The following is a 25,702-nucleotide window of genomic DNA, read 5'->3' on the forward strand; positions in this document are numbered from 1 at the left end:
GGTGATGGTAATTAAAACCACTTTCATAACCAAACCATATTCAAGTAAAGAGGCCTTATTTTCTACAACTTCAAAAACAATCGTATATTTGAAGCCCAAATCATTAGTTATGAAGACATTTGTGTAAAATTAATCATTTGAGAGAATCTCACAAAATGTCTAGATCATACAATATCACAAATCCACAAATTTTGTGAATAAATGATTTGTAAGTTCTATTCAGTACAGCAAATATTGCTATGTATAGCTGCAATTTACACAAATGCAAAGAACAATATAACAATGTTAATCTTTATACAAAATAATAGATTTTGTCCCTGTACATTATTAAACATTCCTTGGAATTTCTATCATTTCAGCTTTTGACTTTGTTTCATGAAATATATTTCTACATTACATACTTAATATAGTCTATAATACTGATTAAAATGATGTAAACAACAATAATAATGTGCTATTGGACACTAGCAGCAATAATGCCTGCAGCACAGCGCTTGTTATACGAAATACTTTCTCAACTCCTCGGAGGAAGTAACATGTCATGATAGTGCCTCTTCGTACGAGGCAAAAGCTCTACCTTAAACGCTCTGTAATGAAGGTCCCCTTCCTAAAGAACCCTACACGGTTGTGTGGCTTTACACCAGTGTCAGAAGCAGATCCTGTAACTTTTGGTGACTGCTGGTTTTGCTCAATCCATCAGATCCTAGCAGGAAAATCTTCTTCTGATGGTCCACTGAGTTGAGAGACAGAGCCTCACGGAGCTCCGGGACACTGCACACATTCGGTTTGTCCTATATGAGGGTGTAAAGGATATTTTAGTCTGGATTGGAAATAAAAAACAAACCAGAACAAACAACAGGCTGTGATCTACCAGGTGTCATGTGATGTATCAAAGTCACCTGCTTGTTTCCCAGCACACCCCCCGGAAGATCCATTCCTGCTTTCAATAATCGATGGAGCTCATCTTTGGCCTGAGGGAGTCGACCTCTATCAGAGGAGTCAACCACGTACACCAAGATGTGCGTTCTCTTTAGGTAATCCTCCCAGTACTTTCTCAAGTCCTCGCCTCCTCCAACTGATGCGAGAAGATTGAATGATCTGCATTATTACTAGCATTAGACACAAATATAAGTCATATTTTCTAAGGCTGAAAAATGGGTGATATGGCAATAATTGAGTCATTGGCATTTAACAAAATGTATTCCATGAGTAATGACAGAGCATGTGAGGAAGAGGGGGCTGAAACTGATTCATACTTTCCAGAAAGTCCAGCTGGCACGCAGGTGTGTGTAGGCTAATGAAGTTAAAGCCTCGTGTGGGTCGGCAGCACCTTCTCGCTCCGCTCAGCCCCTGCAGAACACTGCTCTTACCAGCACCATCCAAACCGAGCACAAGCACCTGCTTTTCACTGCGCTCTTCCTGCTCCTAAACACACAAGCAAAATGAGTCTACACTCTTCAAGAGTTCTTTGCATTAAGGCGCACCATTTTATGCTATCTTCTCAAGGTTTCTAAAAGAACCATTTTAGTCTACATTTTAATAGTAACCTTTTTTGTGAATGTGAAATGCGTTCTTTATGGAACGATTCAGCTGGAGAAAGAGACCTTTAGTAACCTTTATTTTAAGAGTGTAGGGGGTGTACTAGGAATTTGCAGCTTTACTAAGAATAGCGGAATTTATTATGCAATTCCAGGTAGCCTAAGTAGTTGGAGTCTTGCCATTATTGTTTAATCAGAATCTAAAATCTAGTTTTTAGTAATAAAAGGTGTTATGTTCATATCTTAAGCAAACTGATCAAATGAAGAGTTTATTTGCAAATAACATAAAACTCAAAAACTAACCAAAAATCATGTTTTTATATTACGTTATCGTGATTTTCTCTTCTTTTAGTAATTATTTAAAAGAACCCAACAACAGTTTGATTTGTGTTTATTGGAATGCACAATAAAAGTACAAGATTTAAACATATTTAAATGGAATTATCTGTTTCTGCAAATAAATGTTTATTATATTAACTGTACAATTTGTTCCCCAATACTGCTACTATTCTATTTTTAATATAATATAAAATAGTGTGTATTAATATAATTTAAATCAAACATACCTTTATATACTTGTACATTGCTGCAGATGAAACAATAAGTCATTTTAAACTGATTTGATATGAAATCATACTTTTTGTTGATGCAGATGAATATTTAATGCTGGGATATTCTCAGTTGTAAATTAACCTATACTTGGTTATTTTAACCCATTGTAGGGTGAAATAAAAACCATTTGCTGGGTCAATTTAACCCAATGGTTGGGTTCGTCCATTTTTAACCCAATGCTGGAGTGCATTTTAAGAAACAATTAATACAAAACGTAGCCTATTTAATTAAGGAAGTAAAAGTTTATTTGTACATTTAAAAGTAAACTGTTGTACATTAAACTTATTTATTTTTTAATAATAGCCCACTACATGATTTCTGCAAGCATAAAGCAAACCCATATAAACGCACTGTACACCTGCAAGTGGACATGAGATGCTCTTCATTGTTGGAATGCATCTCCACCCTTAACACACGCTCGACCTATAGGCAGTTCTGTTAAAAGAGAAGAACTTTCATGTTATACTGACCTCACTGATGGTGTAGTACTCTGACTCTAGGGTCCACATTCGCCTCTTGTAGAAGAGATTGAGGGTGAGGAACAGCGCGGTTCCCACCGCAGCCATCGCAGCGCTGAGCGCCACAGAGATATGACGCAGCACAACCATGAACGAGACTGAAATAAAATGATATTTCATGAGCGCGAGCTGATCGCAAGTGCACGTGATACGCCCCGGTTTGTTTTGAACAGCACGCGCCCAGATCCCACAGCCCGTGACAGCAAGGGAGGGGCGAGAGAGTGTCCTGTCCGGACACTTCCGAATACAAATGAAGGATGGTATTATTACTCTAATTAATATAATTAATATTAGTTCTGTTTAGTTCGTTTTCAAATCAGAATTTTGTGTTTTTATTGTTGTTTAGCCAACAATAAATGTGGTGTTATTCAATTTAAAGTTGTAATTACGAACACAAATGCATATACATTGTCTAATATATATTGCAAACAGAAATATCAAAAAGTTCAAGTTAATTATATTTAAAAAGTTCAAGTTAGAGTATATCAAGTTCGCCGTTAGAGGGCGTTGTTAACTGCAGCCTAATTCCCAATGTTGACAAATGGTCCCGTATGTGACAGTTCTGTCATTTATATCAAATCTTTAAAACGTGTCTTTGATTCAGATTGAAATAACATTCGTGTGCAACAACAAACAGACAACTTAGAAAGATTTAGATTATAAAGGTATAAGTAATAAAGCTCTTTATTGTCACTGCACAGGATTTTTGTGCTGGAATTATTAACGAATAAATCAATGGACATATAAATGAAACGGTTAAAGCTTTATTTCAATAAACGCTGAAGTAATCAAAATAAAATAACAAAAATAATAATCATGACGTTGCAGTGTGCGTATGTACGTGTGAATAAAAGCCTGCATTTAAATAATTCAGATATAAATAATGAAATCATAAAACTATGCAAATGATTAAAATGGCAATAAATCGAGATTATTTTATATTTGAGAGGCAACCGCTACTAGAAGAATTACGGTTAGCACCTGTATGACGTGATCCATCCATTCCAGCCGCAGCATAGCGACCGAGCATGACTACAGGGGGAGAACCGCACACAGCCACTTAAAGCAAAAGACAACACTGGAAAACAAGCGAGAAAGAAACGAAAACCCCCACAAGAAAATTGCCGGTATGCTCTGGGCGTGATGGGAATACATCGACAAAACGAGAACAGCGGAGCGCGCTCGTGTGGAGGAGGAACTAACTGTTTACGTTGCCTATACAACGAGCTTTTGCGCTAACAGGCTAGCAGAGTTGTCGCTAAAACATGGTGGGACGACCAAAACTCTAGACGGGCACACGTATTTGGTGTTTCATGTGACCGTTGATGCTGGGAATTAAATTATATTGACTTCTTATGTGTTCGAACCTCATTTTAGGGATAATATAATTGATCTCAAACTTTAATTCTGTGTTGAAAACTCTCACGTCCTACTTTCGAAAGGAGTTTTTTTTTACTTTTTGCTCAAGATCTGCTTTGAAAACATGATCGACTGCTTTGATAATGCACAAGAAACGAGGAGTTTCTGATCATGAACACGACAGCTCTGGGAAAGTTACGAGGATTCAGAGCATCACACCCATCTCGTCCATTCATTAAGCACCATTCACCGGAGAAAACAATGGTCTAGGTTGCCTGTAGGAGTCGAATAGGAATTTTGGGACACGTTGGACTAACATGGAAATTATGGATTAAATCAGTGGGTACTGAATGGCACTTGGATTATGTGTTGGGTTTGAATTCGGACTGGTTCACGCAAAGCAACACATGGTTTGCTTTCCCATCAATTTAGAAGACTTACAGAGAACATTACATGGAGACTAGTTGGTCATGCCAAGGAAGGAGTTACCATTGCCAGAGGGTTGGGAAGAGGCCCGAGATTTTGACGGCAAAGTCTATTATATAGACCATATAAATCTAACCACCAGCTGGATTGACCCGAGGGATAGGTATGTGATGAGTACTTGGAGGTCTGGGAATGCATACTCGCTGCTTACTCAGTATACAGATGCATACTATGTCTATTACTCATCGTTACAGCTGCGCTTTTATTTACAATTTCTTTATCTGGACCAATTTGGCCATTAAACAACTCACTCTGGTATTTCTTATGCGAACGTAAAGCATCCAAGCGCTACATTGTATCAGTGTTTTCATAATGTTGTCCTGAAACTCTTTATCAATGGCTCATTTACCACTTGGACTTTAACACAAAATCTGCGCAGGAATGCCTAAGATTATTAGAGAATGTTCAAGCTTCGCCGCCTCCGAGTTTGGCATGTTCATATTCCAAGAAGCAACGGTTAACAGGGTGTTTTCCTTTCGCTCTTTTGGCCTATCTGATTTTTACAGCGTGCACAGAAGTGGAAAGACGATAGCGATCGGACCGCATATTTTCCCCCTTTGTGTGGTGCAACAGGTTTGCCTGTAGCCAGGAAACCAAGATGGCAGAAAGTTGTAAACAAGTACCTAGGACGCATTCCTGAATGCCGTGCCATCAGTGTAGGCTGCAGATCCGTGCCACGGCTCAAGCTCTCAAATACCTTTCGCTGCGGGTCGAGGTGCACAACAGGTTCAAAGTGCACGACAGAGCCATGAATTTTTTAACAGGAATGATGAAATAGTTGTTTGAAGCCTGCTGCACGTGTTTACTCGTGGACGAAGCTAAGCCATTTTTGATTTCAAAATGTATTTTTTGTCCCACACAGAGTTGAGCAACACTGCATGGAAACAGACGCCTGTGCATAAGAGTATTACACGCTCACGTCTGGGTGGCTGGCTTCTCTTGCACAATGTGGCACTTTAAAGGCGCAGATTAAAAATGACAAATATTCCTAATCCTGACCCAAAACTGTCAGCGTAATCTCCCCCTCAACCCTTCTCCCAGCATGCGGCTCACACAGATGGCTGGGTTTCCACCGCAAGGCAACGGTTATATAGACAGGGTGTTACATAGACATAATGCTAGTGACTCTAATTTGGTAACAAGCTCCCATTTGACAGCTTTCCTCTGATACAGAATACACAGAGATGTGTTGTGTGCGGGCAACCTTATTGCTTAAACAATCTTCTGGGTTTATACAGGTGTACTGAGAGAAGTGTTTCAATGACTGTTTATTGTTGTCTGATGGAAATGATGTTTGTGTTGTTGCTTTTTGGGTTTTGGGAGCTTGTTTTGGTCATTTTCTTATACATACTCGCCTTATCCTGAAGGAATGTGTCATTTGTGGCACTTACAGGCCCTGGTGAGAATAGACAAGTGAGCAGTGCTTTTTTCTGGGATAGTTCACCTCTCATCGTTTGTTCGACCTCATGTCATTCAAAACATGTATATGATTCTTTCATCTGTGGAACACAAGATGATGTTTTGAGAAATGTCTCCGTTGTTTTGTTTTTATACAATTGAAGTTAATGGGGGTCGCCCATGCTGTTTAATTACCAGCATTCTTCGAAATATCTTTTTCCGTGTTTCATGTTCATGTGTCTATGTTCGCACATTTTATTTGCAATCTATTAACAAAATTATAAAATGTTAATGATTCTTTTTTTAACAATATCTATTCAGAAAACGTGAATAATTCATTGATTTAGTAAAAGTATTATTTTGGCCAATACTGATAATCCTAAAAAGGCAAAATTTCCATGGTTTAGTTAACCTGCTGAATATGAACTATTATATATATATATATATATATATATATATATATATATATATTGTTTATAACATAATGAACTGGTTTGTCATTACATGGTGCTGAGTTAAAACATTTATTAAAGTCATAACATTGGTTACAATAACAACCAAGTTTCAGGTTATGACATTTTCTATTTTCAGTATGACAATAACTCTGCTAAAAAATCATGTTTTTTTAGTGTACATTCTAATTAATGTAAGTCAAGTTGGCCCATTTGGTATAGGGTTGTTGTGCTTAAACAAAAAAAATGAAAATTCTGTCATCATCTACCCTCAGGTTTTTCCACTTTTGTAAATTTCATTGTACTACTTAACGCAAAGGAAGATATTTGGAAAAATGTTTTTAAGCAAACCGTTCTAGGGCATTTTTGACTTCCATAGTAGGGAAAAATCTACTGTGCTAAGTCAATGGTGACCCAGAACGGTTTAGTTTCCCACATTCTTCAAAATATCTTCTTTTATGTTCAACAGAACAAAGGATTTTATACAGTTTTGGAATAATTTGAGGTTGCACTATCCCTGTTAATTAATAATAACTGACACAATAAAATGATTGATGCTTCTAGCAGGCATAGGCATTACAATTGAGATCATGCTTGAATTAGGTGTGAATTAGATTCCCTGACCTTTTGTTTATATTAACAAATGTTTAAACCTGTGTCAAACAACAGCACTTTGCAACGCAAGCATTCTCGTGACCTTCTAATGTACTGCGTCTGGGCCGTACTGTTTGTTTTCCTTCAGCGTGACATTCTGAAAAACATGCGCTCAGGTAAATGGAATGTTATCTCGCTGTCTTTGATAGGAGACTGGCCCTCTTCAGGGGTGTAGCAGCTTACTTTTATTGTCGAACCTTGAGCGCTGTGCTATGCTAGTCGGAGCCTCATAAATGACTCTGGGAATTTATGGAGTGCGCTGAATGAAAGTGTCTGACTCATCGTTTAGCTATGTCCTTTGTTTGCACTCGGCTGTGCGCTTTGTCATTTTGCATTAGTGCATGAGTCCTGAGTCTCTGACTTCTCGGGAGTTTGATCGAGTTCCTCTATGGCAGCCTGTAGAGGTGAACCAGAAAGCGTAATTGTTCACGTTTTTGGTTTCTTTTTTCTCAAAGTGCAGTCTTGGTTGAACTGTCATGGATGTTTCGTGTTTAAAAAACAGGGGAATGCATTGTCGTGTTTGTCATGTTTCTTCTCCGTTTTTATATTTCATCTCAGACCTGGCACTAATGTAAAGTTTCAACAAAATGTTAAGTGTAAACGGGTGTGAAATGTTTTTCCAGATCAATTAGACCACATTCACAGGTAATGAAAATTGCATATGACCAAGTCCCATGTGTACCGCACACAATGAGACTGCTTTCCCACCTGTCAATCATCCACTACACTAAAATAACAAACTATGTGGATGTTTATATTCAGGTTAAAAATAAAACAACTAATTTTGAAATGCATACACAGACATCCTGAATCGGGAAATGTGCAAATTACTACACAAAAAAGCTTTCCAGACACTTCTTGATGTGACCAAACCAATAAGCAACCACTCCATGGTCAGTTGTAAAATTATTACATTTGAAGGATGATAAATAAACAGCTGATGCTTAAAATCTGAGACCTCCCCCTGATCACAAGTGTTCACACAAGACGTTTATATGCGATGTTATTTATCACCAGGTGTAAATACTAAATAGCGATGTGTCTGAGCTGACCACTTGCGATCAAATCACATGTTGATCCGAGTCAACAGGGTCTTTGTCATCCTTGCACCCAAATCTCGATGACGTTGAAAAACCTCAAATGAGACACGTCAGCCCTCACGAGACGTCTGGAGGGATGAGAAAGAAATGGGTTGTCCTGCACTGTGGCTTTGGTATATGCATCTCATAAGTTTCTTTTCTGCCTGAGCTAAATTTAGAACGGGCCGGTGAGGGTCTCTCAGCAGCGTTTCATTATTCATAACGTGAAAAAGGAGCTAGTTCGGTTTCAACCTCTTTGAAAGTTTTGAATCGACGGGAAGGCATATGCACAGCAGGACAATGCAAAGACCTTTACCTGAGGGAAATGTTGATGCACTCTCTTGAAGTCAGACTTAAGAAAAATGTCCAGTTAATGTTTGGCTAAAATAATTGAGAAATACTTCTGAGAAGTCTTTTTCTATTGCAGCGACAATTGTACATTTTAAGTGGGCGACGATGTGGCTGTACATGCATTCTTTTGCCCATGTGGAAAAGAGTTTAATCCTGTTAATATGTTGCACAAATCAGATTTCGTGTGGAATGTTCCTGATAATCTGAGCAGAGCTGAATTTATTGCATAACTGCTGTTGGAGAGAACACCACACAAAATACTCTAGGCTAAACCCTGGAAATGAAAGCTATTTGAAATTGTGAAACATGCAATTTGTTGAGGACACAAAACCATGTTTTATTACATAACTTTTATGATAATAGAAAACTGGTTTTGAACGGTTATGAAATTATCATTCACAAATTTACATTTATGCATTTTGTAGTTTTTTGTGATTTAAAGTGCATTCAATGCATACATTTTTTTCACCAGTGTATGTGTTGTCTGGGATCAAACCCATGACCTTTGTGTTAAAATCTTTATGCTTAACCCACTGAGCTGCAGGGTACAACCCTGCTGAAACAAACAATAAAAACCATTACAGAAATCCTAATGGTTTCCATTAAAATACCACCATTAGCTTTTTCCATTAAAACCAATACAACATTATTTTTGTAGTGTGTTTTGGGCATTTTTCCAATACGATTTAACATCCCACCAATATAATCCATCACATACCAGTAGAACAATTAAAGTTTCCTTTAAAACCAACACAATTCCCATTAAAAGATTCAAAATTCTTTATTGGTTTCTATAGTTTTTTACATTTCTATAGAAAAACACAATTGGAATTTTAATGGTTATAGTGGGAATTGTGTGGGTTTTATTGGAAACAGTAGTGGTTTCTACTGGTATGTCACGGATGTGTGGGATGTTTTTCGGCAGATGGCAACACATAAAACACCATTCAATCCTATTGGAATAATGCCCAAAACCGTAACTGCTGAAAAAACTATGTTAACCCAACAGAAACCATTACAGAAATTATATTGGTTTCCATTTAAATACCATTATGAACCATTAGCTTTTTCCATTAAATCCATTACAAAATTCCTTAAAAATAAAATTTTTACACATTTAAATAAGCATTAACAATCCTAATTAAACATATCTGCAATAACCTCAAGCGGCCCCTTCGAAATGTACGCTTAAATCTGAATGACGTCTTTCTTTTCAATTCATTAGTCTAGCTAGCAATTGCCAGCAAACCTCTCTACTGAAGTTAGGCCAGACTACTTTGTTAGCATTAGCGAGCGCCCGCTTATAAAAGTTTCAGCGGCGCTCTTTTTCGGCCAAGTGAGCGTCCCTGTCGCTCTGCCGCGATTCAGCGATCTGGGTTTGGAGAGCCACAGTGTGTTGCCTCAGAAACCTCCAGGCGATGGGTCAGCAGGACCTTTGGAATGCATGGCTTGGGTTTCCGGCTATTGTGTTCGGCCAGCGCACTGGAGGTGAATAGCCCGACATTCCTCTGATGCCCCCGCCCCCCCCCCCCCCTGCACACATACTCGAACCACGCTCAAACTCTCAGCGGTGTAATGGAGTGACATCCTTCAGAAATTAGCCCGCCGGGCGTGAAGTTTGACGTGAGACTATGAGACTTTGAAATCTGATTGTGGTTGTAGACTGACCGTTGGGTTCCCTGTTTGGTTTTGCAGGCAGACAAAACCTCTGACTTTTGCCGACTGTATTGGAGATGAGCTGCCTGTGGGTTGGGAGGAGGTCTATGACCCCCATGTTGGAGCCTATTATGTCGACCACAATACCAGTAAGTGAAAGCTGAGCTGGACGCAGCCCACAGTATATGTGTGTGTGTGTGTGTGTGTGTATGTGTGTGTGTGTGGAGTACTAAGTGTCTGTTTTCGGTTTAATTGGTTTGAGTAATAGACCGAAGTAACAGTACATTACATATTTATATTGACATGAATTTAGACAAGGCTGTGATGAATTGATGTAAAGTTTAAAAAGAGCAGAAAATTTTTTGAGCCAAAGATTAGTAAAACTATTCTTAAAGGAATCGTTCACCTTTAAAATGAAAATTCTGTCTTCATTTACTCAGCCCCGTTGTCATTTTAAACCTGTATGATTATTTTCTGCTGCAAAACACAAAAGAAGATATTTTGAAAAACGTTGGTAAGAGAAAAGGTTACCAACATTTTTCAAAATATCTTCTTTCGTGCTCTGCAGAAGAAAAAAAAGTCATAAAGGTTTGAAATGACAGGGTGAGTAAATGATGACAGGATTTTCCTCTTGAAGGTGAACTTTTCCTTTAAATCTCATTGTAAATGTGATGATACTAGTAACGTAAACTGTAACAAATTGGAAATAGATAATAAGAGTAATGTAGTGACCCAAAAAATGGGTCAAAACCATTGAAAACACATTGAATTCATAAAGAACACACCCACACACAAACTAGAAATCCAACTCATTTCTTTATTTTCATTTGTGTCTAAGTAAATATCACCTTTGTTTTCAACCCTGTTCACATTTTTGTCCGCCTCCGTCAGAGAGCACCCAGCTGGAGGACCCGCGGGCCCAATGGCAGCGCGAGCAGGAGGTCATGTTGCGGGACTACCTCAGCGTGGTCCAGGAGGCATTGAGCGCCCAGAAGGAGATCTATCAAGTCAAAGAGCAGCGACTTCGTCTGGCCCAGCAGGAGTATCGGCAGCTAAATGATGCTTGGCGGGACAAGTCCTCCTCACAGACAAGCTGTAAGATGATCATTTGGTCCTTCATTGTCCAAATAGCTATTATCTTGACTTGGACAGTTAAAGTCCCATCCTTAAAGGGACAGGTTATAAAAAAATCTGTCATCATTTATTTACCCTCATGTGGTTTGAAACCAAAATATGACTAAGATATTTTGAGAAATGTGTCCGTGGTTTTGTGTCCATGCAAGGTCAAAGAAGGTCAGCGTTGGTTTGGTTTCCAACATTTTTCAAAATATTTTCTTTTGTGATCTGCAGAAAATAATGAAGTCCTACCGGTTTGGGATGACAGGAGGAAAAGTAAATGATGAGGGAATTTTTATTTTTGGATGAATTGTCCCTTTAACTAATAAATTGTGTAATTTCAATCATAATTTCAAGTGTGCATCATCGGATGAGATAACAGAGCTACAGCCATGCTCTCGATTCCTAAGAAACGTATTCTTTAATTAGCTTAAAAATGTTTGTACAACCCATCCAGTGACCTAACTAGCCAAACATTTCAAAAAAGAGGATGTATGTTGTTATTACATAGTTAACATGCTGTGTCATCAAAATAACTCCCTTCACATGAAGAATTTAACCAAAAATGAAAATTCTGTCATTATTTACTCACTCGTGTCATTTTCTTTTAGTTAAACGTTATTGAATGTTAATTAATGTCTATTTTTGATATGATAAGCTGATATGACAAAATTCTTAAAGGGACAGTTCAATCAAAAAAGAAAATACTGTCATCTTTTACTCACCCTCAAGTTGTTCCAAACACAAAGGAAGATATTTAGAAGAATGTGGGTAACGAAACAGTTCTGGGCCACCATTGACTACCATTGTAGTTATTCTACTATACTAGTAAATAGTGCCCCAGAACCATTTGGTTACAGACATTCTTCCATTTATCTTTCTTTGTGTTCAGGAAAACAAACTTTTTTACATGCTTGAAACAACTTTGGTTTATGGAGTGACCAACAACAATTTTATGTGTGTAGAAGGTGTAAAAGCACTATTTCGTAATAATAGGCAGTTATTCTTACCTTACTTCTTGACTGACTCTTCAACGATTCGGTCACCGATTCATCTGTCTAATCCCCTTCTTTCCGCTAGTTTAGTCTGATTGGTCAGATGGTCTAGTCTGCTGTGATTGGTCTATCGCGAATGAAGCTCACGAGCTACAGTGTTTGGGTGGGAAGAGTGAAGTTTTCGGGGGCAGTCCTAGCAAAACATAGGCGGGGACTTTATGTAGTGATGTACATCCGCGGCGGTTCGCAAATCGGATTAGACACGACTCATTTGCTTGATTCAGAGTCGACTCCCTTTTTTCCGAGCCAATATTTCCGTTATTCATTTCCCTTCGGATTTCCCTTTGGCAGACTGCTTACTTTCAAGAACGGAAACATTACACACTGCATGAAATGTTAGTAACATGATCTCATGTTATGTACTCTATAAGTTACAAAGAGGACAAAAAGTGTCATAAAAGTAACCTGAGAGTGATTTAAGAATGAATAATGACATTCCTCAGTTATCATGTGTCGGAAGATGAATGGGAGTAATAAAATGTACGAAATGCATTGTTTTCAGTGATTTTTTTATTAATTGTACCGTTAATTTTAACTAATCACCGTTAGCAAACATTTTCTTGTCTCATGGGAAAAATGACATCATGTGGGTTTGAAGCGCAGTCCCGTTATTATAACAAATGTAGATTTATGACACATTTTTTGTCTGTATAATAAATCGCTATGGAATTCCAAAACCATGCCAAGCGCTTTGAGATTAGAAAACGCCTTTGAACCTTTATCTTTCCTACAGTAAATTCCAGGTCCTCATCAAGCAGTAAATATGACCCTGAAATCCTCAAAGCGGAGATTGTTACAGCGAAAAGCCGGGTAAGATGCTCTTGCACCTGACACGAGCCTTTGATGGCGTGGTATGAATGTTATCTTGTTTATGCAAAACGTGGATTGCATTTAATGTTCGCTGAACGCTACATGTAGATGTGATGATGCGCAAAATTGTGCTGGAAGCGAAATATGAGATGTTGTAATTACCCGTCCCTGTCATTCTCTTTTAGGTAAACAAGCTGAAGAGAGATTTGGCTTGTATGAGACAAGAACTGCAGCATAAGGAGCAAGGCTATGAGACATTGAAAGAGTAAGTGTAACCTGCCCTTATTACAGGGTCGAGATGACCGGTCTGAAAACATCTCTTCTTTGTGTGAAGCAAATCATTTTTTGATATGTAGATCTTTACCTAGTATGACTAACTGGTTTTTGGATGACTAGCCGATAGTACCTCTACCCACCCCCCCGTTGTGACATGTTCCTCATATCAATTGAGGAAGTTACAGTTGACATTAAGTCTCAGATGGGGTTGTTTTTATACTCAAAAGTGGCGTTAAGATGCCCAGCTGATTCCTGTTGACTGGTTCTCTCTTGTTCTTTTGCTGAAAGGAATGTGGGGAAACCTGTTCATCGAGTCAGCGCGTGACTTTCCAATGACTCGCCGTACAACAAAACCCCCCTCATATTCCCGCCTGTAATGTCGTTCCACAAAGTCTTAAGCAAAACATTCAGCAGAGGTGCATCGAAACGTTTTGCCAGCATTGCAGCAAACGCGACCTTGCACCTCGCTCGGGTCACTCGGCCTGCATCGTGAATTTGCTTGCGGGTTAATAAACATTCCAAAACTAGTTTTGCACATTGACTTGGTGTCTTGTTTTAGACAGACCTGATGACATGGCGGGAATTATAGCTGCCGCGGTTTGGACTGTAACTAGTCACTATAGTTGTTTTTGTGTCATTTAACTTTTTGTTCATTCCTCTGAGATACTGTTGTGCCTTAGGAAGTCAATCATGACATTTCCAAAATATAATTTTTTTTTAGAAATTGTCACCAAAAGATGATTACTACAAATAAATAAATGTGAATAAATATCAAAATGAAAAACAAAGTTGTTAAAAGTTAATGATAGAAATGTATGAGACATCGCACATTACGCATCTCCCTGACACAAACAACAGAAATTTCCTAAACTACATCAAAACGCAAATGAAAAGCAAACATTTTAGATTTATCATGTAAAGAAGTTCTTAGGGCTATGGATGCGATTAATCGTTTTTGCGTACATAATATATATCGGTGTACTTTGCATATCAAATTGTATATGTATAAATGTATATATCAAAAAACATTAATAAACATTTATTTATGTATTAACATTATATTTCCTAAATATGTATACATGTGTATGTGTTTTTAAATACAAACGTAATATGCACAGTGCACAGACATACAGTATATTATGTAAACACAAACTTTTATTCTGGATGCGATTAATAATTTGACAGACCTACATTTTAACATATAAAATAGAGTGATTTTTCATTTTAGGTTATTTATGAATCAAACACCTTCTTCACACTTTCTGCACATGACCTTACATGTGTAAAGTTGCCCTGCGCTGGTGTTCTCAACAGCGTTATGAGTGACGGTGGTTTATAATTTCACTTTTTGAGGCTTTCAAATGCAAGCAAATTATTTGATCTTTGTTAAACGTCTTGGTTTTATCCATTCTGGGGTTTATAAATATGTAGGTCGAGGGTGTTTCTCCATCATTTCATCAACTGATGCTCTGGAAGAAAGTTTGTTGTATATTGGTTCAGCTAAATCATTATCCAAATAATTACTTAAAAGAAAATATTTGGGTTATTACGTTTTTCGAAAGTGACCAACTGCAAATTATGCTTGTGCGTCCATCACTTTCTTTCTCACGGTGTGTTTCTTTTGTCAGAATCGATCAAAAAGTGTCCAGTTCCTTAAATGGCTACAAACTGCATGAAGCCCAGGCCATCCTGAAGGAGGTGAAGACCATTAAAGATGCCATCAGCTCCGGGGAGAAGGAAAAACAGGATCTTATGCGGGTAAAACATTTACAGAAGACCATGTGCTCAGGGGGTGTGGTTAAAAGCAGAAAATTTGCCCGATAATGTTTTGGCCTGGATTGAATTTAATGCTTTGTCAAATTGATTATTGGCTATTTTGACGGTGTCAAATGAACCGCATTTTTTAAAAATTGAGAGGTCATGCATTTTTTTTAAGGTCATTGAATTCTACACATTTTAGCATCTCGATTGAGAAAACCGAACACAAATACTGCTTCTAAGAAAAAAACCAAGAGCTTTGTTAAACATCTGTCTCTTTTTCTGTGACCTTGTAACAGCTTGAACATTTAACACAAAATCGAACATTTAACTTACTTCCAATGTATTCCTATAGCTTTTTTGACAATTATGAGGCAGATTTCAAGAATATGTATTAGTACAGACAGTATAGAAATAAAAAGAAAATAGGACAGTTCAAATTTTTTGACTACCACCCCACGTACTGTATCTGAATGTTCGCCCCTCATAGGCATCCCAGTAACGCCATTGAATGTCGCCAATCCTTCCTTTAACCCTCAGTACATTCCCAGAGCATTATCATTATAAAAGCAATGTTCAAACGGCACCCAGGTCACGAAAGGACAAAACGCTACACCTGAGAGTATTCTGAGAATGGACAACAGCCACATTCCTGCATGCTTTCATCATTATCACATTGTGGAATAACGACTTCATGTTTATTTCAGTTTTACCAGGTACTTTCAAACACGGTAAAACCCCAGAATCTCTAAGTACATACTGGAAAAGTATGCAAACTAACTTAAACAAATAAAAGCCGCAGCAAACCATTTTAGCCGGCTGATATAGCCGGCAATCTGACTGTCATAATGAGGTAATGTGTTTGGCTGTGAGCAGATAAGGAGTGGCTGACTATGTCAGGTGGGGCGTTTCATTGAACATGACAAATGTAAACCGCAGGTATTTGTGCTTTAGACTCCTAAATATGCGTGTGTGAATGTTTGACATAGTTAAGGCTGTATTTAGACGTATAGACACGCCAGGCTTTGTGATCCACAGCCCCTTTTGGAGAAGGGTGTGGGGCGATGTAACTGTTATCTGTGGCCTCGTGTATCGTAGTTAGTGAGAGTTTATTTTTATGGCTAAATAATTTCACGTTTGAAATGGCTGTTAAAGTTTCTTACTACATATTGAATATTATTAGGAAATTACCGATATTAAAATGATTGGAAAACAGAAGCACAACTGAAGTATTTCACGTAAGCTATGCAAAATAATACTTTAAAATCGACAGGAAAAAACAAGCGATTATTTACATTTAGGCATGCAGCAGACGCTTTTATTCAAAGTGACTTACAAGAGTGTGGAAACAAAGAGGCGGCGGTTATGATGCTTTTAATGTCATTTCTATTGTTGAATTTGTTTGTTTTTACAAGTGTGAGTGTTAAATTTCATTTATGCAAATTCTCGAATGTTGTCCTAAAAAAAACATTTGCTCATGTACTGTTTGCGTCTTTACCGTAATGCAGTGTATGCGCGAAGCAGGTTTTACTAGAGGCTTACATTTCGTGCGAGTTTGTTCATGCGTTTGGAATTGTTGCTTGTAGTAACGTAAATGTAACGATGACAGCCAAGTTGTTAAGGCAACAGACAATATTTGTTTTTTGGCATTGTGTGTGTTGTGCAAAACTCAAGCCCTGTTAAAGAAACATAGTTTGTCATACACTGCCCGTCCAAAAATGAAGTCACCACCTGGATTTAAATTAGCAGATTGGACGTCTGGGTTCAGCAACGTTAGGTGCCCAATGAATGAGGTCAGCTGACTACCTGAATATACTGAATGACCAGGTTATTTCATCAATGGGTTCTTTCTTCCCTGATGGCAAGGGTGTATACCAAGATGACAATGCCAGGATTCATCGGGCTCAACTTGCGAAAGAGTGGTTCAGGGATCATGAGACATCATTTTCACACACGGATTGGCCACCAATTGGCCACACCTTTACCCGGTTGAGAGTCTTTGGGATGTGCTGGAGAAGACTTTGCGCAGGGGTCGGACTTTTCCATCATCAGCACAAGATCTTGCCGAAAAATGAATGCAACGTTCAAGGGGAAAAATTGACATTGTGGACATTGCAGAAGCTTATCGAAACGAATCAAAGCTAAAGACGGTCCAACGAAAACCTTTTTTTTGGACGGGCAGTGCATTTTATGTAATTTAAAAAACAATCATAAAACATAATCTGACAGACATTTTTGGTCGGGCATTATAAACGGGTGCCTCTTGGAGAACAAGAATGGGAGAATTTTGATGGTTTTTCGCGTTTCATCATTCGCTTTTTTTTCACTTTCGACTAGTTTTTGACCACCTTTTTTAAGGACCCAAGTTACATACAGTAAAGCGGTTTACAGAAATAGGAAGTGATTCGTCACCAGAAATGTTTCCGAACGTCTCGGCATGTACGCCACCACGATATCTCTTGAGAACACAAAACTCACTAAACCCCCGTTTCCATGAGTAATATTCCCTCTCATTTTGTCATCTTTTATTCATTATTTCTTTTCCTCACACTGCTGGAAGGCCATATGGAGAAGGCAGGCAGTTCTAAATAATGCAAGTCTTCCCAATTCCTCCCACCGGAGCGTGTGTGTGTGATCGGCTGTATCATGAGCCCCCTTCGGGCTTCTGTGCTAGGAATAAAATTCTCGTCCCTGCATTCTCGCGGCTCATCCTCGCTCATCACTAAATAAAGCACAAGGGTGACTTTATTCTCGTCTATGCAAAAGCTGTCAGACACCGAATCATACAGCTGAAGTTGTCTGTGGTCTCAGTTGTCTACTGACCAGAAGAGATGCCTCAGAAGTGTTCTGAATGCCTAGCCGATAAGCGTGTGAGAGAATGATAAACACTGAGGGAAAACCACATTTCTCAAAATGTCTCCTTTTGCTTTCCACACATGAGAGTCACAGCCTGGTTTTGAATTTGAATGACACGAAGGGAATTTTTTTTGGGTCAACTATCCCTTCACTTGTTTACATACAAAAATTACATTGAAACGCCTTTAATCTATACATTTATTATACTAATATTTCATTTCTCATAACTTCTTCAATGAATGTATACCGTAAAGTCTAATCGTATTAATATAAAAATATAGAAGTAAGAAAACAAAGTTTTAATAAATGCCATTTTGATGTAATGATATTCATACATTTGTAGTATTCTCAACTCAACTTTATTTATAAAGCGCTTTTTACAATTTCCATTGTTACAAAGCAGCTGTACATGAGACATATTGACTATAAGCAAAACAACTAAAGTCATATATCTGTAAAAACAAGAAAAAGGTGAAAACAGAGAAGACAGACACACCCACATGCAAATGCTCCACACACACAATATGCACACATTTACACACATCGACATACACACACGGACACACACGCAGGCACTCAAAGTGAAAACACACATTTAAGATAAAGGAGAGAGAAACAAAGGTCAAATATTAAACAGACTATTAATTCCTATATGCAATATTAATTATGTAAAACTTCTGAATTCTAAAGCAGCCCCCCCAGCCAGGCAAATAGTGCAAATCAGTATGCAAACATTATTGTATTGTAACATTAAACATCGCTAGACTTTATTATTGTGGTATGTTTTTAATATTGGATGAATTATTGCACCTATCGATGTGATTATCGTTTTTCTTCTGTTGCAGAGACTGGCCATGCTGAAGGATGGTTTTCAGTTAGATTATGGTTCTCAGTCTGATCTGTGGGCCAGCAGTCCTTCCCTGGCCAACTCACACCTCTCTCTGCCCCGCCTGTACTCAGACGCCGAATCTCAAACGGACGTACCTGTTGAGGTGAGACAGGATCTTCATCTCTGCGTTTTACAAACTCTTTAAGTGTTAAATGATCAAAACGCCTTCGTGAAGCTTTTCCCGATATGCTGTTTTCTGATTATTTCTCGCATTGTGTTTCCATTCGCATCAGTTTGTATCAAACTCAAATAAACTGGCGGAGAAGGTACGACTGAGCCTGAAATATGAGGAAGCAAAAAGAAGGTGAAGTATCTTTTACTTCAAATAATAACCGAATAACAATCATTAATATTCAATTAAATTGACTTATTTTAAAACGTCCAATATATGTGTCTCTCTTTTTATCATTTTCTCACTTAACATTTTCATTCTATGATTCCCGTTCAGGATTGCAAATATCGAGGTCCAGATTGCCAAACTGGACAGCGAGGCGTGGCCGGGCCTGTTGGACCCGGAGCGGGATCGCTTGATCCTCATCAACGAGAAGGAGGAACTGCTAAAGGAACTGCAGTACGTGAAGCCGTGCAAGCGCGCGCCCAGCGACGCACAGAAGATCGAGTCGGAGAAGAAACGACTTGAGAAGGATCTGCAGGATGCACGGGACAACCAGAGCAAAGCACTGACCGAGAGGTGAGATGATCGACCCGGCCAGCATTGTACACAATGCTGGACAAACTTCAGCACATAGTTTGATGATACCGCAGATTTTTGATAAAATGATGAATACATTAGATTTCATGTCAAAAGTTATCAATGATGATCGCCAACCACCCCTTCCAGGTCTTTAACCACTAAGCTCACAGCATAAAATAAATTATTTGTTTTAATTCCAAATATAGATTTATTTTTTAAATCAAGATTGCTTTAGAAGCAAAATAGGGTAAAATATTAATAAAATATATTAAGTATTGAATAAACTTGAATTGAGTTTTACTTATTTATTAAGTATGTATTTTAATTTTGTTTAGTCATTTATTTTTATTAGTCATTTATTTTAATTATTTTTTTTATTCAAGACCTACCTGGCTTAATTTCAAAACATATATATATACATATATTTACAGTTTATTAGGATTTAAGTTATTTTTCTCTGAAGTTGTCGTATCTTGATTTAGGATTTGTTTTTAATTGTTAATGTGAAAAAAATATATACAAAATCAAATTAAACTTTCCCAGTGCTACATATAGACTGTAGAATCCATGGAAGTTTTTTCACAGTACATTGCAGTTTTTCGCAAGCTCTCAGCATCCGTGTTGTGGAAAAACAACAGGACTCCCATCTGAGAAGCCGCAGCTGTGCTCTCAATACGTCAGCGGCGAGAAAAACACACAAGAAAACAGCAATTATTATTTAAAACCAACCACGAGTGAACGTGCAAATGTTTGCTAAAAGCCTGATGCGGTGCCTGAGCTCACATAGGTCTTTTGCATTATGCAAAACCAGTAGCATAGCAGTAACTGTGTCTCTTGCGTGTGTCTGCCATTATAACAGCACACGTCTAAAATGGCAGAGCTTGAGTGTCATGTATGCAAATGATTCATAAAAGTCTGCAGGTGTCTTGCTTAAGGAGACTTGTGCTCTCACAGGACACCTGTGTTTTCAATTCAGGTTGTCTAGGAGAGGGAACCAATTAACCTTTCTCGCTCTCTCTCTCTCTCTCTCTCTCTGTTATTCTCTCTCTCATTCCCTCTTTCGCTGCAACTCTTTCAGTTATTTGAACAAGGGCCTTGTTGTCGACTTTCGATACTGTATACTCGGTTAGCTTGAAGTCTACACTCTTCCTGTAACTTGAGTTGCTCAGACTCTGGATCTGGGTTGAACACAATGGGTGCCTTCTTCGGTGCTGCCGTTTAATAACATACCTACGACATTTAATCAAATTAAAAGAAATCAGGATTACATAAAAATTTGCTTTTGACCTATACAACCAAAATTAGTTTACAGTATACCCTGCTGAAAAAAACAATAGAAACCCAACAGATGCCATTACAACGGTTTCCATTAAATTACCATTACGAACCATTCGCTTTTCCCATTAAAACCATTACAAAATTCCTTTTTGGGCATTATTCCAATAGGATTTAACATCCCACCAGTATAATCCATCACATACCAGTAGAACCATTACAGTTTTCTTTAAAACCAATACAAATCCCTTTAAAAACATTAAACCCATTTTAACTTCTATAATGGTTTCTATTACAACTGTTACAGAAATTCTAATGGTTTCAGTACTATTGTTTCATTATAAACCATTAGCATTTCCATTAATACGATTAAAAAAGTCCTTTTTGTAATGTGATTTTGGCAGTATTTCATAGGAGTAAATGGTGTTCTATTGTTACCATCTGCCACATAACACCCCACCAATAGAATCCATCACATTCCAGTAGACACCATTATTAGTTTCCATTAAAACCAATGGCATTCCCATTGTAACCATTCAATAAATTATTACATTATATTATATATCATTTTTGGGGCATGGTTCTATTGTATTTGTTAGTTGGGGTCAGATCAGCCAAATAAAATGCAAATTAAAACCCAGTTTTAATTGACAGTTAATAATGATAGGTCTGATAGTTAGTAATATGTGTTAGTCTAAGCGCATTGAAACATTTGGATCGATTGTAAGTTCACGCATTTCTTGTCTGATTTTTTTAGGTTAAAGCTGCACTATAAGAGAAGCAAACTAGTGAAGGAACTCGAGGAAACTGTGAGGATGGCGTCTTCTCTCCACACCCAGCTAAAGAGGTATCACTCACTTTTATATCAATGATATTGTATTCACCAACTTTGGAAAATGTATGTCTTTGCCTTTTATTCAAAACCCAGACAGGGCTTAAGCCTAGGCCCAGACTAACTTAAATGATAGAGGTGTTAAATATGACATCTTAAAATATATCATTGCCATTGTTTTGTCTGAAGATGCACACACCAATGTTTATTTTTAAAGTATGTTTTTAAAAACGACTAATTTAACCAAGGCTTGTCGTGGCTTAAACTTAACCCTGTCCCAGGAAAACACCCCTTTGTTTGTTGTGTGACTGTGTTTGGAGTGTAAACTGAAGGTCAGATTTGAGAAGAATTTAGGAAGGCAAGCAAAAGGCAAAAAAAATGTGCAATATGACTCAAGACCCAGGAGAATGACCTTTTTAATTAAAAACAAGAAGTGGATCAACAAAATATGAATAATGGATTAAACTCTCCTCAGTTTGTGATTTATTTGCTGTGATAAATGTTTAGTTTACTCCTTTTTGGACCATATACGTCATATTTTGATGCTGTTATCAAACCAAACGGGACATGAAGGGTCAGTTCACCCAAAAATTATTTTACTGTGATGTCCTTCCAAACCTGTATGACTTTTACAAAAGCAGATATTTGGAAGAATGTTGGTAACCAAACAACACTGAGCACGTTTACATGCACAGTTTTACTCCGATGATGCTGAATAAGCTGATATATGTTAGGTCATGTAGACGTGTGAAACTTTTTTTTTTTTTTCTCGGGTTAAGCATATAAACGGCATAAGCAAAACCCGTTCGGCATAGGTAGTTTTTTCCCCATCACTCCGATTTTGCGCTGAATATAAGCACCTTTAACATTTTTATCAGTTTTCTTTATGTGCGCATGTCTGACGGGGCAATTCTAAAAGTCCCAAACGGAAGTAATGGTAAAATAACTCATAAAGTCCTGAATCATGCAGTGTAAGTAGAAATGACCAAATGAAGACTTGAAGATTTATTGTTGCATATGCAAGTACTGCGGACATGAGAAGAGATATAAATATACAGCTTCTGACCGTTTTCCAGCTCCATTTTTAATACCAAAATGACTATCGACAAATCTCAAACTTCCATGTAAACAAAGTTTTATGCATTGCCGGTTTATTACTATGCATGTAAACACGTGAAAACAGGTTTCTTTTTAAGCGGATTTTTATTTTGTGCACGTAAACGCACTCATTGACTCCCATTGGTGATCGTTGTATGGACACAAAACCACATTTCTCGAAATATCTTCCTTTATCTTCCACAAAAGAAAGAGTCATAAACAGATTTTAAACATTATGAGGGTGAATAAATGATTAAAGACTATTTTTATTTTTTGGATGAACTGTCCCTTTAAGATCGTTTCCTCCAGGCATCACTTTCGGCCACTTTATATAATCATTCTTTCAATCTTTTAGGTTGCCTGTGAACTTTAAGCCCGTTCAGATCCGATGCTTGATGTCAGTGAACATTTTCATTTATTTCAAACTCGTGTCTGGAAGTAAAAACTGCTTTGCCTCGCTGTATATGATGTAACATCCCCGCAATAAGGAATGTTCACCGTTATCAGACGAATCAGCCTTTGAAGTCCTGAAACTGAAATTCCTGTTGACATTAACAATAGCCTTGCGCTTATTTTTTGTTTATCAGTCGTGTTTAATTTATCCTCCGCATTTAGTTGAGGCACATCAAAGGCTTGTTGCGTGGAGAAACAATCTCTGTTGCTTCTCTAATGAGTCCGCCATCCCTTCATGAATGTGTTTGCTTTAACCCAGAATGCATTTTGATGTGAAACCTGCAATAAGATAAGAAAGAGAGAGAGATACGATGGGGGTGTGAATCTGCTTTACAATTAACCATTCTGTCCTTCCTCTCTATCTTTCCATGGCCGTCAAATTCAGCCTATCAGCAAGCACGCTGTCGTGTTCCTCGGGCAGCAGCCGCGGCTCTCTCACCTCAAGTCGAGGGTCCCTGGCCACCTCCAGCCTGGGCTCCACTTCCTCCCTCAGCTTCACCGACATCTACCTTGAACAGCCAGAGCTCGGCGACCCCGACTTTCAGAACAAACTGGACTCCATTTTGCAGGAGGGAGGCACCTCAGGCTATAGGCCGTCCAGCTCCATCACCACCATCCATGAGAACGAGGTCTCCTCCTGCAAGTCGGTCGGCGGGGGGCCGGGGGTGGGCCAGCGAGCCCAAGCGCTGCGGCTGTCGGAGACGCCTCACTCCATGAGCTCGCTTTCACCGCGTTCCTCTCTATCTTCTCTCTCTCCTCCTTGCTCGCCCCTTGTCACGGACGCTTCCTTCTTGTCGGGAGAGGCCTTCTCTGGTCCCGCCTCACAGCTGGACTTAGATCTGCAGACAAGACTGATGGAGCTAAGGCTCGATGAGGACAAGCAGCAGGGTCAGCTGGGTTACCATGACAACAAACAAGACAGCATCATGGCCGAGGCCTCAAAAGGTACATGGCTCTTTGGTTCAACTTTGGTTTAGAAAAGCTCAAATTAAATTTATTTGTTGTGTAAACTTGTTTATCACAATTGAGTGGCCTCCAGATACTCTCCTAGTCTGAAATTTAAGAAACGAACACAAATCGGCTTTCAGATTTAGTTCGGATGCCAGCTGAGCAACCCAGAATTTCACGTGAAACTGGATAAAGCTTCTGAAAGTGTGGTTTGATAGGGTAGATACTGGAGCTCTTGAACCTAAAACCCATCAAGTGATGCCGTGTCACATTTCCACTTGCCGTCCTGTGTGCTTGCAGATGGTGTTACGCAAACGAGAGTGTCGGGACCCGGATCAAAGAAGGCGGGAGTAACGTCTGCCGTGTCTGACGAATCAGTGGCGGGAGACAGCGGGGTGTACGAGCCCTCTGAGAAAAGGTAAGAAAGTCGCTGGAGCAAGCGGATGGGAAAAGGGATGTTAAAAATGGTCATGATGAATGTAAGATATGGTGTTTGTTTTTGTAACATCAGATTTTTTTCTAATGTATAACGACAACTATAATTATCCATTCAAGCGTTTTTTTGTTTTTTTGGGGGGGATATTGAACTCTTGAATGGATAATTATAGTTGTCATTTTAATTAAACATGAACATTTTATATCTTGTTTGGTGTTCATTTTTGTTACTCATGAAATGTTCACTGGTCTAGGTATGTGAACAATTTTACTGTATCCCACTTACAAGCAACATAGACTGAATATATGGTTTATTTTGATAATTTACTTAAACGACATTTATGAAAAAAGGTTTAAAAACAAAAAACTACACTCACTACACTTAAACAAAATACAATAACCGAATCAAAATGTTACATGAATATTTTTAAGATTTAATTTTATATATGTTTGAAATACTGAAACCGTGGGCTTCTGGACCAGTGTTTACATATTGCGAAGTGGTCTATAGATGGTTTCAGTGACAAGAACAACAAACAAACGCTATGTGGCCCAAACTTAGACTTCCTCAAAGATGTTGAGTAGTTTTAATTTAATTTAATACAATTAATATTCAATTAAATATTAATGACAATTAATATTCAATGAAATATTTATGTCAATTAATATACAATGAAATATTAATGTCAATTTAATACAAATTTTTTATATAGACCAATAAACATTCACAGACTGGAAGTTAACCTCCTACCAGACGCGTGCATCCAAAACCGTCTTTAAATCTAAAAACAATTGAATCGCTTTATTTTTATTAAACACTGAAATTGGACCATAGACCCAAACAGCACACACAGGTGAACGAAATAGAACAACAAACAAAATCTAATCTAACACTGAGTAGTTTTCTACCAAACATATTCGAAACTATAAAACTGTACATGTCAATTCTGTCAACAGTTTCAAAGCTGCAATCTGTGACTTTTGCCTACCTATCGCTATCTCTGTTTGTTACGTAAAATTACATGTTACTTTACTGAAGTACTACATACTTTTCTTTACCTTAAGTACGTAAAGTAAGTTGCAGTCAAACTTATGTGCCAGTTA

General features: G+C 38.1%; 2 protein-coding genes across 2 annotated transcripts in view; one reads left to right on the forward strand and one right to left on the reverse strand.

Annotated features, from left to right (window-relative positions):
- Positions 1 to 22: 22 nt before the first annotated feature.
- On the reverse strand, positions 23 to 3,762 carry arl10 (ADP-ribosylation factor-like 10). The gene is made up of 5 exons (XM_056730639.1): positions 3,650 to 3,762; positions 2,621 to 2,766; positions 1,257 to 1,425; positions 900 to 1,075; positions 23 to 791 (listed from the first exon to the last, which is right to left on the reverse strand). Exons 1-5 carry the CDS (start codon positions 3,696 to 3,698, stop codon positions 636 to 638), a joined length of 696 nt encoding a protein of 231 aa, XP_056586617.1. The 5' UTR covers positions 3,699 to 3,762; the 3' UTR covers positions 23 to 635.
- Positions 3,521 to 25,702, forward strand: part of wwc1 (WW and C2 domain containing 1) — a 36,352-nt gene continuing 14,170 nt past the window's right edge. Inside the window, exons 1-12 of the mRNA XM_056730638.1 lie at positions 3,521 to 4,616; positions 10,143 to 10,252; positions 10,995 to 11,198; positions 13,008 to 13,084; positions 13,270 to 13,349; positions 14,989 to 15,118; positions 18,820 to 18,966; positions 19,097 to 19,167; positions 19,312 to 19,554; positions 21,590 to 21,679; positions 23,601 to 24,160; positions 24,464 to 24,581. Of these exons, the coding sequence (XP_056586616.1) occupies positions 4,498 to 4,616; positions 10,143 to 10,252; positions 10,995 to 11,198; positions 13,008 to 13,084; positions 13,270 to 13,349; positions 14,989 to 15,118; positions 18,820 to 18,966; positions 19,097 to 19,167; positions 19,312 to 19,554; positions 21,590 to 21,679; positions 23,601 to 24,160; positions 24,464 to 24,581 (1,949 nt within the window). The 5' untranslated portion in view covers positions 3,521 to 4,497. The remainder of the gene's footprint in view (positions 4,617 to 10,142; positions 10,253 to 10,994; positions 11,199 to 13,007; positions 13,085 to 13,269; positions 13,350 to 14,988; positions 15,119 to 18,819; positions 18,967 to 19,096; positions 19,168 to 19,311; positions 19,555 to 21,589; positions 21,680 to 23,600; positions 24,161 to 24,463; positions 24,582 to 25,702) is intronic.

The sequence above is a fragment of the Triplophysa dalaica genome, chromosome 19 (genome assembly GCF_015846415.1).
Source record: "Triplophysa dalaica isolate WHDGS20190420 chromosome 19, ASM1584641v1, whole genome shotgun sequence".
Taxonomy (NCBI): domain Eukaryota; kingdom Metazoa; phylum Chordata; class Actinopteri; order Cypriniformes; family Nemacheilidae; genus Triplophysa; species Triplophysa dalaica.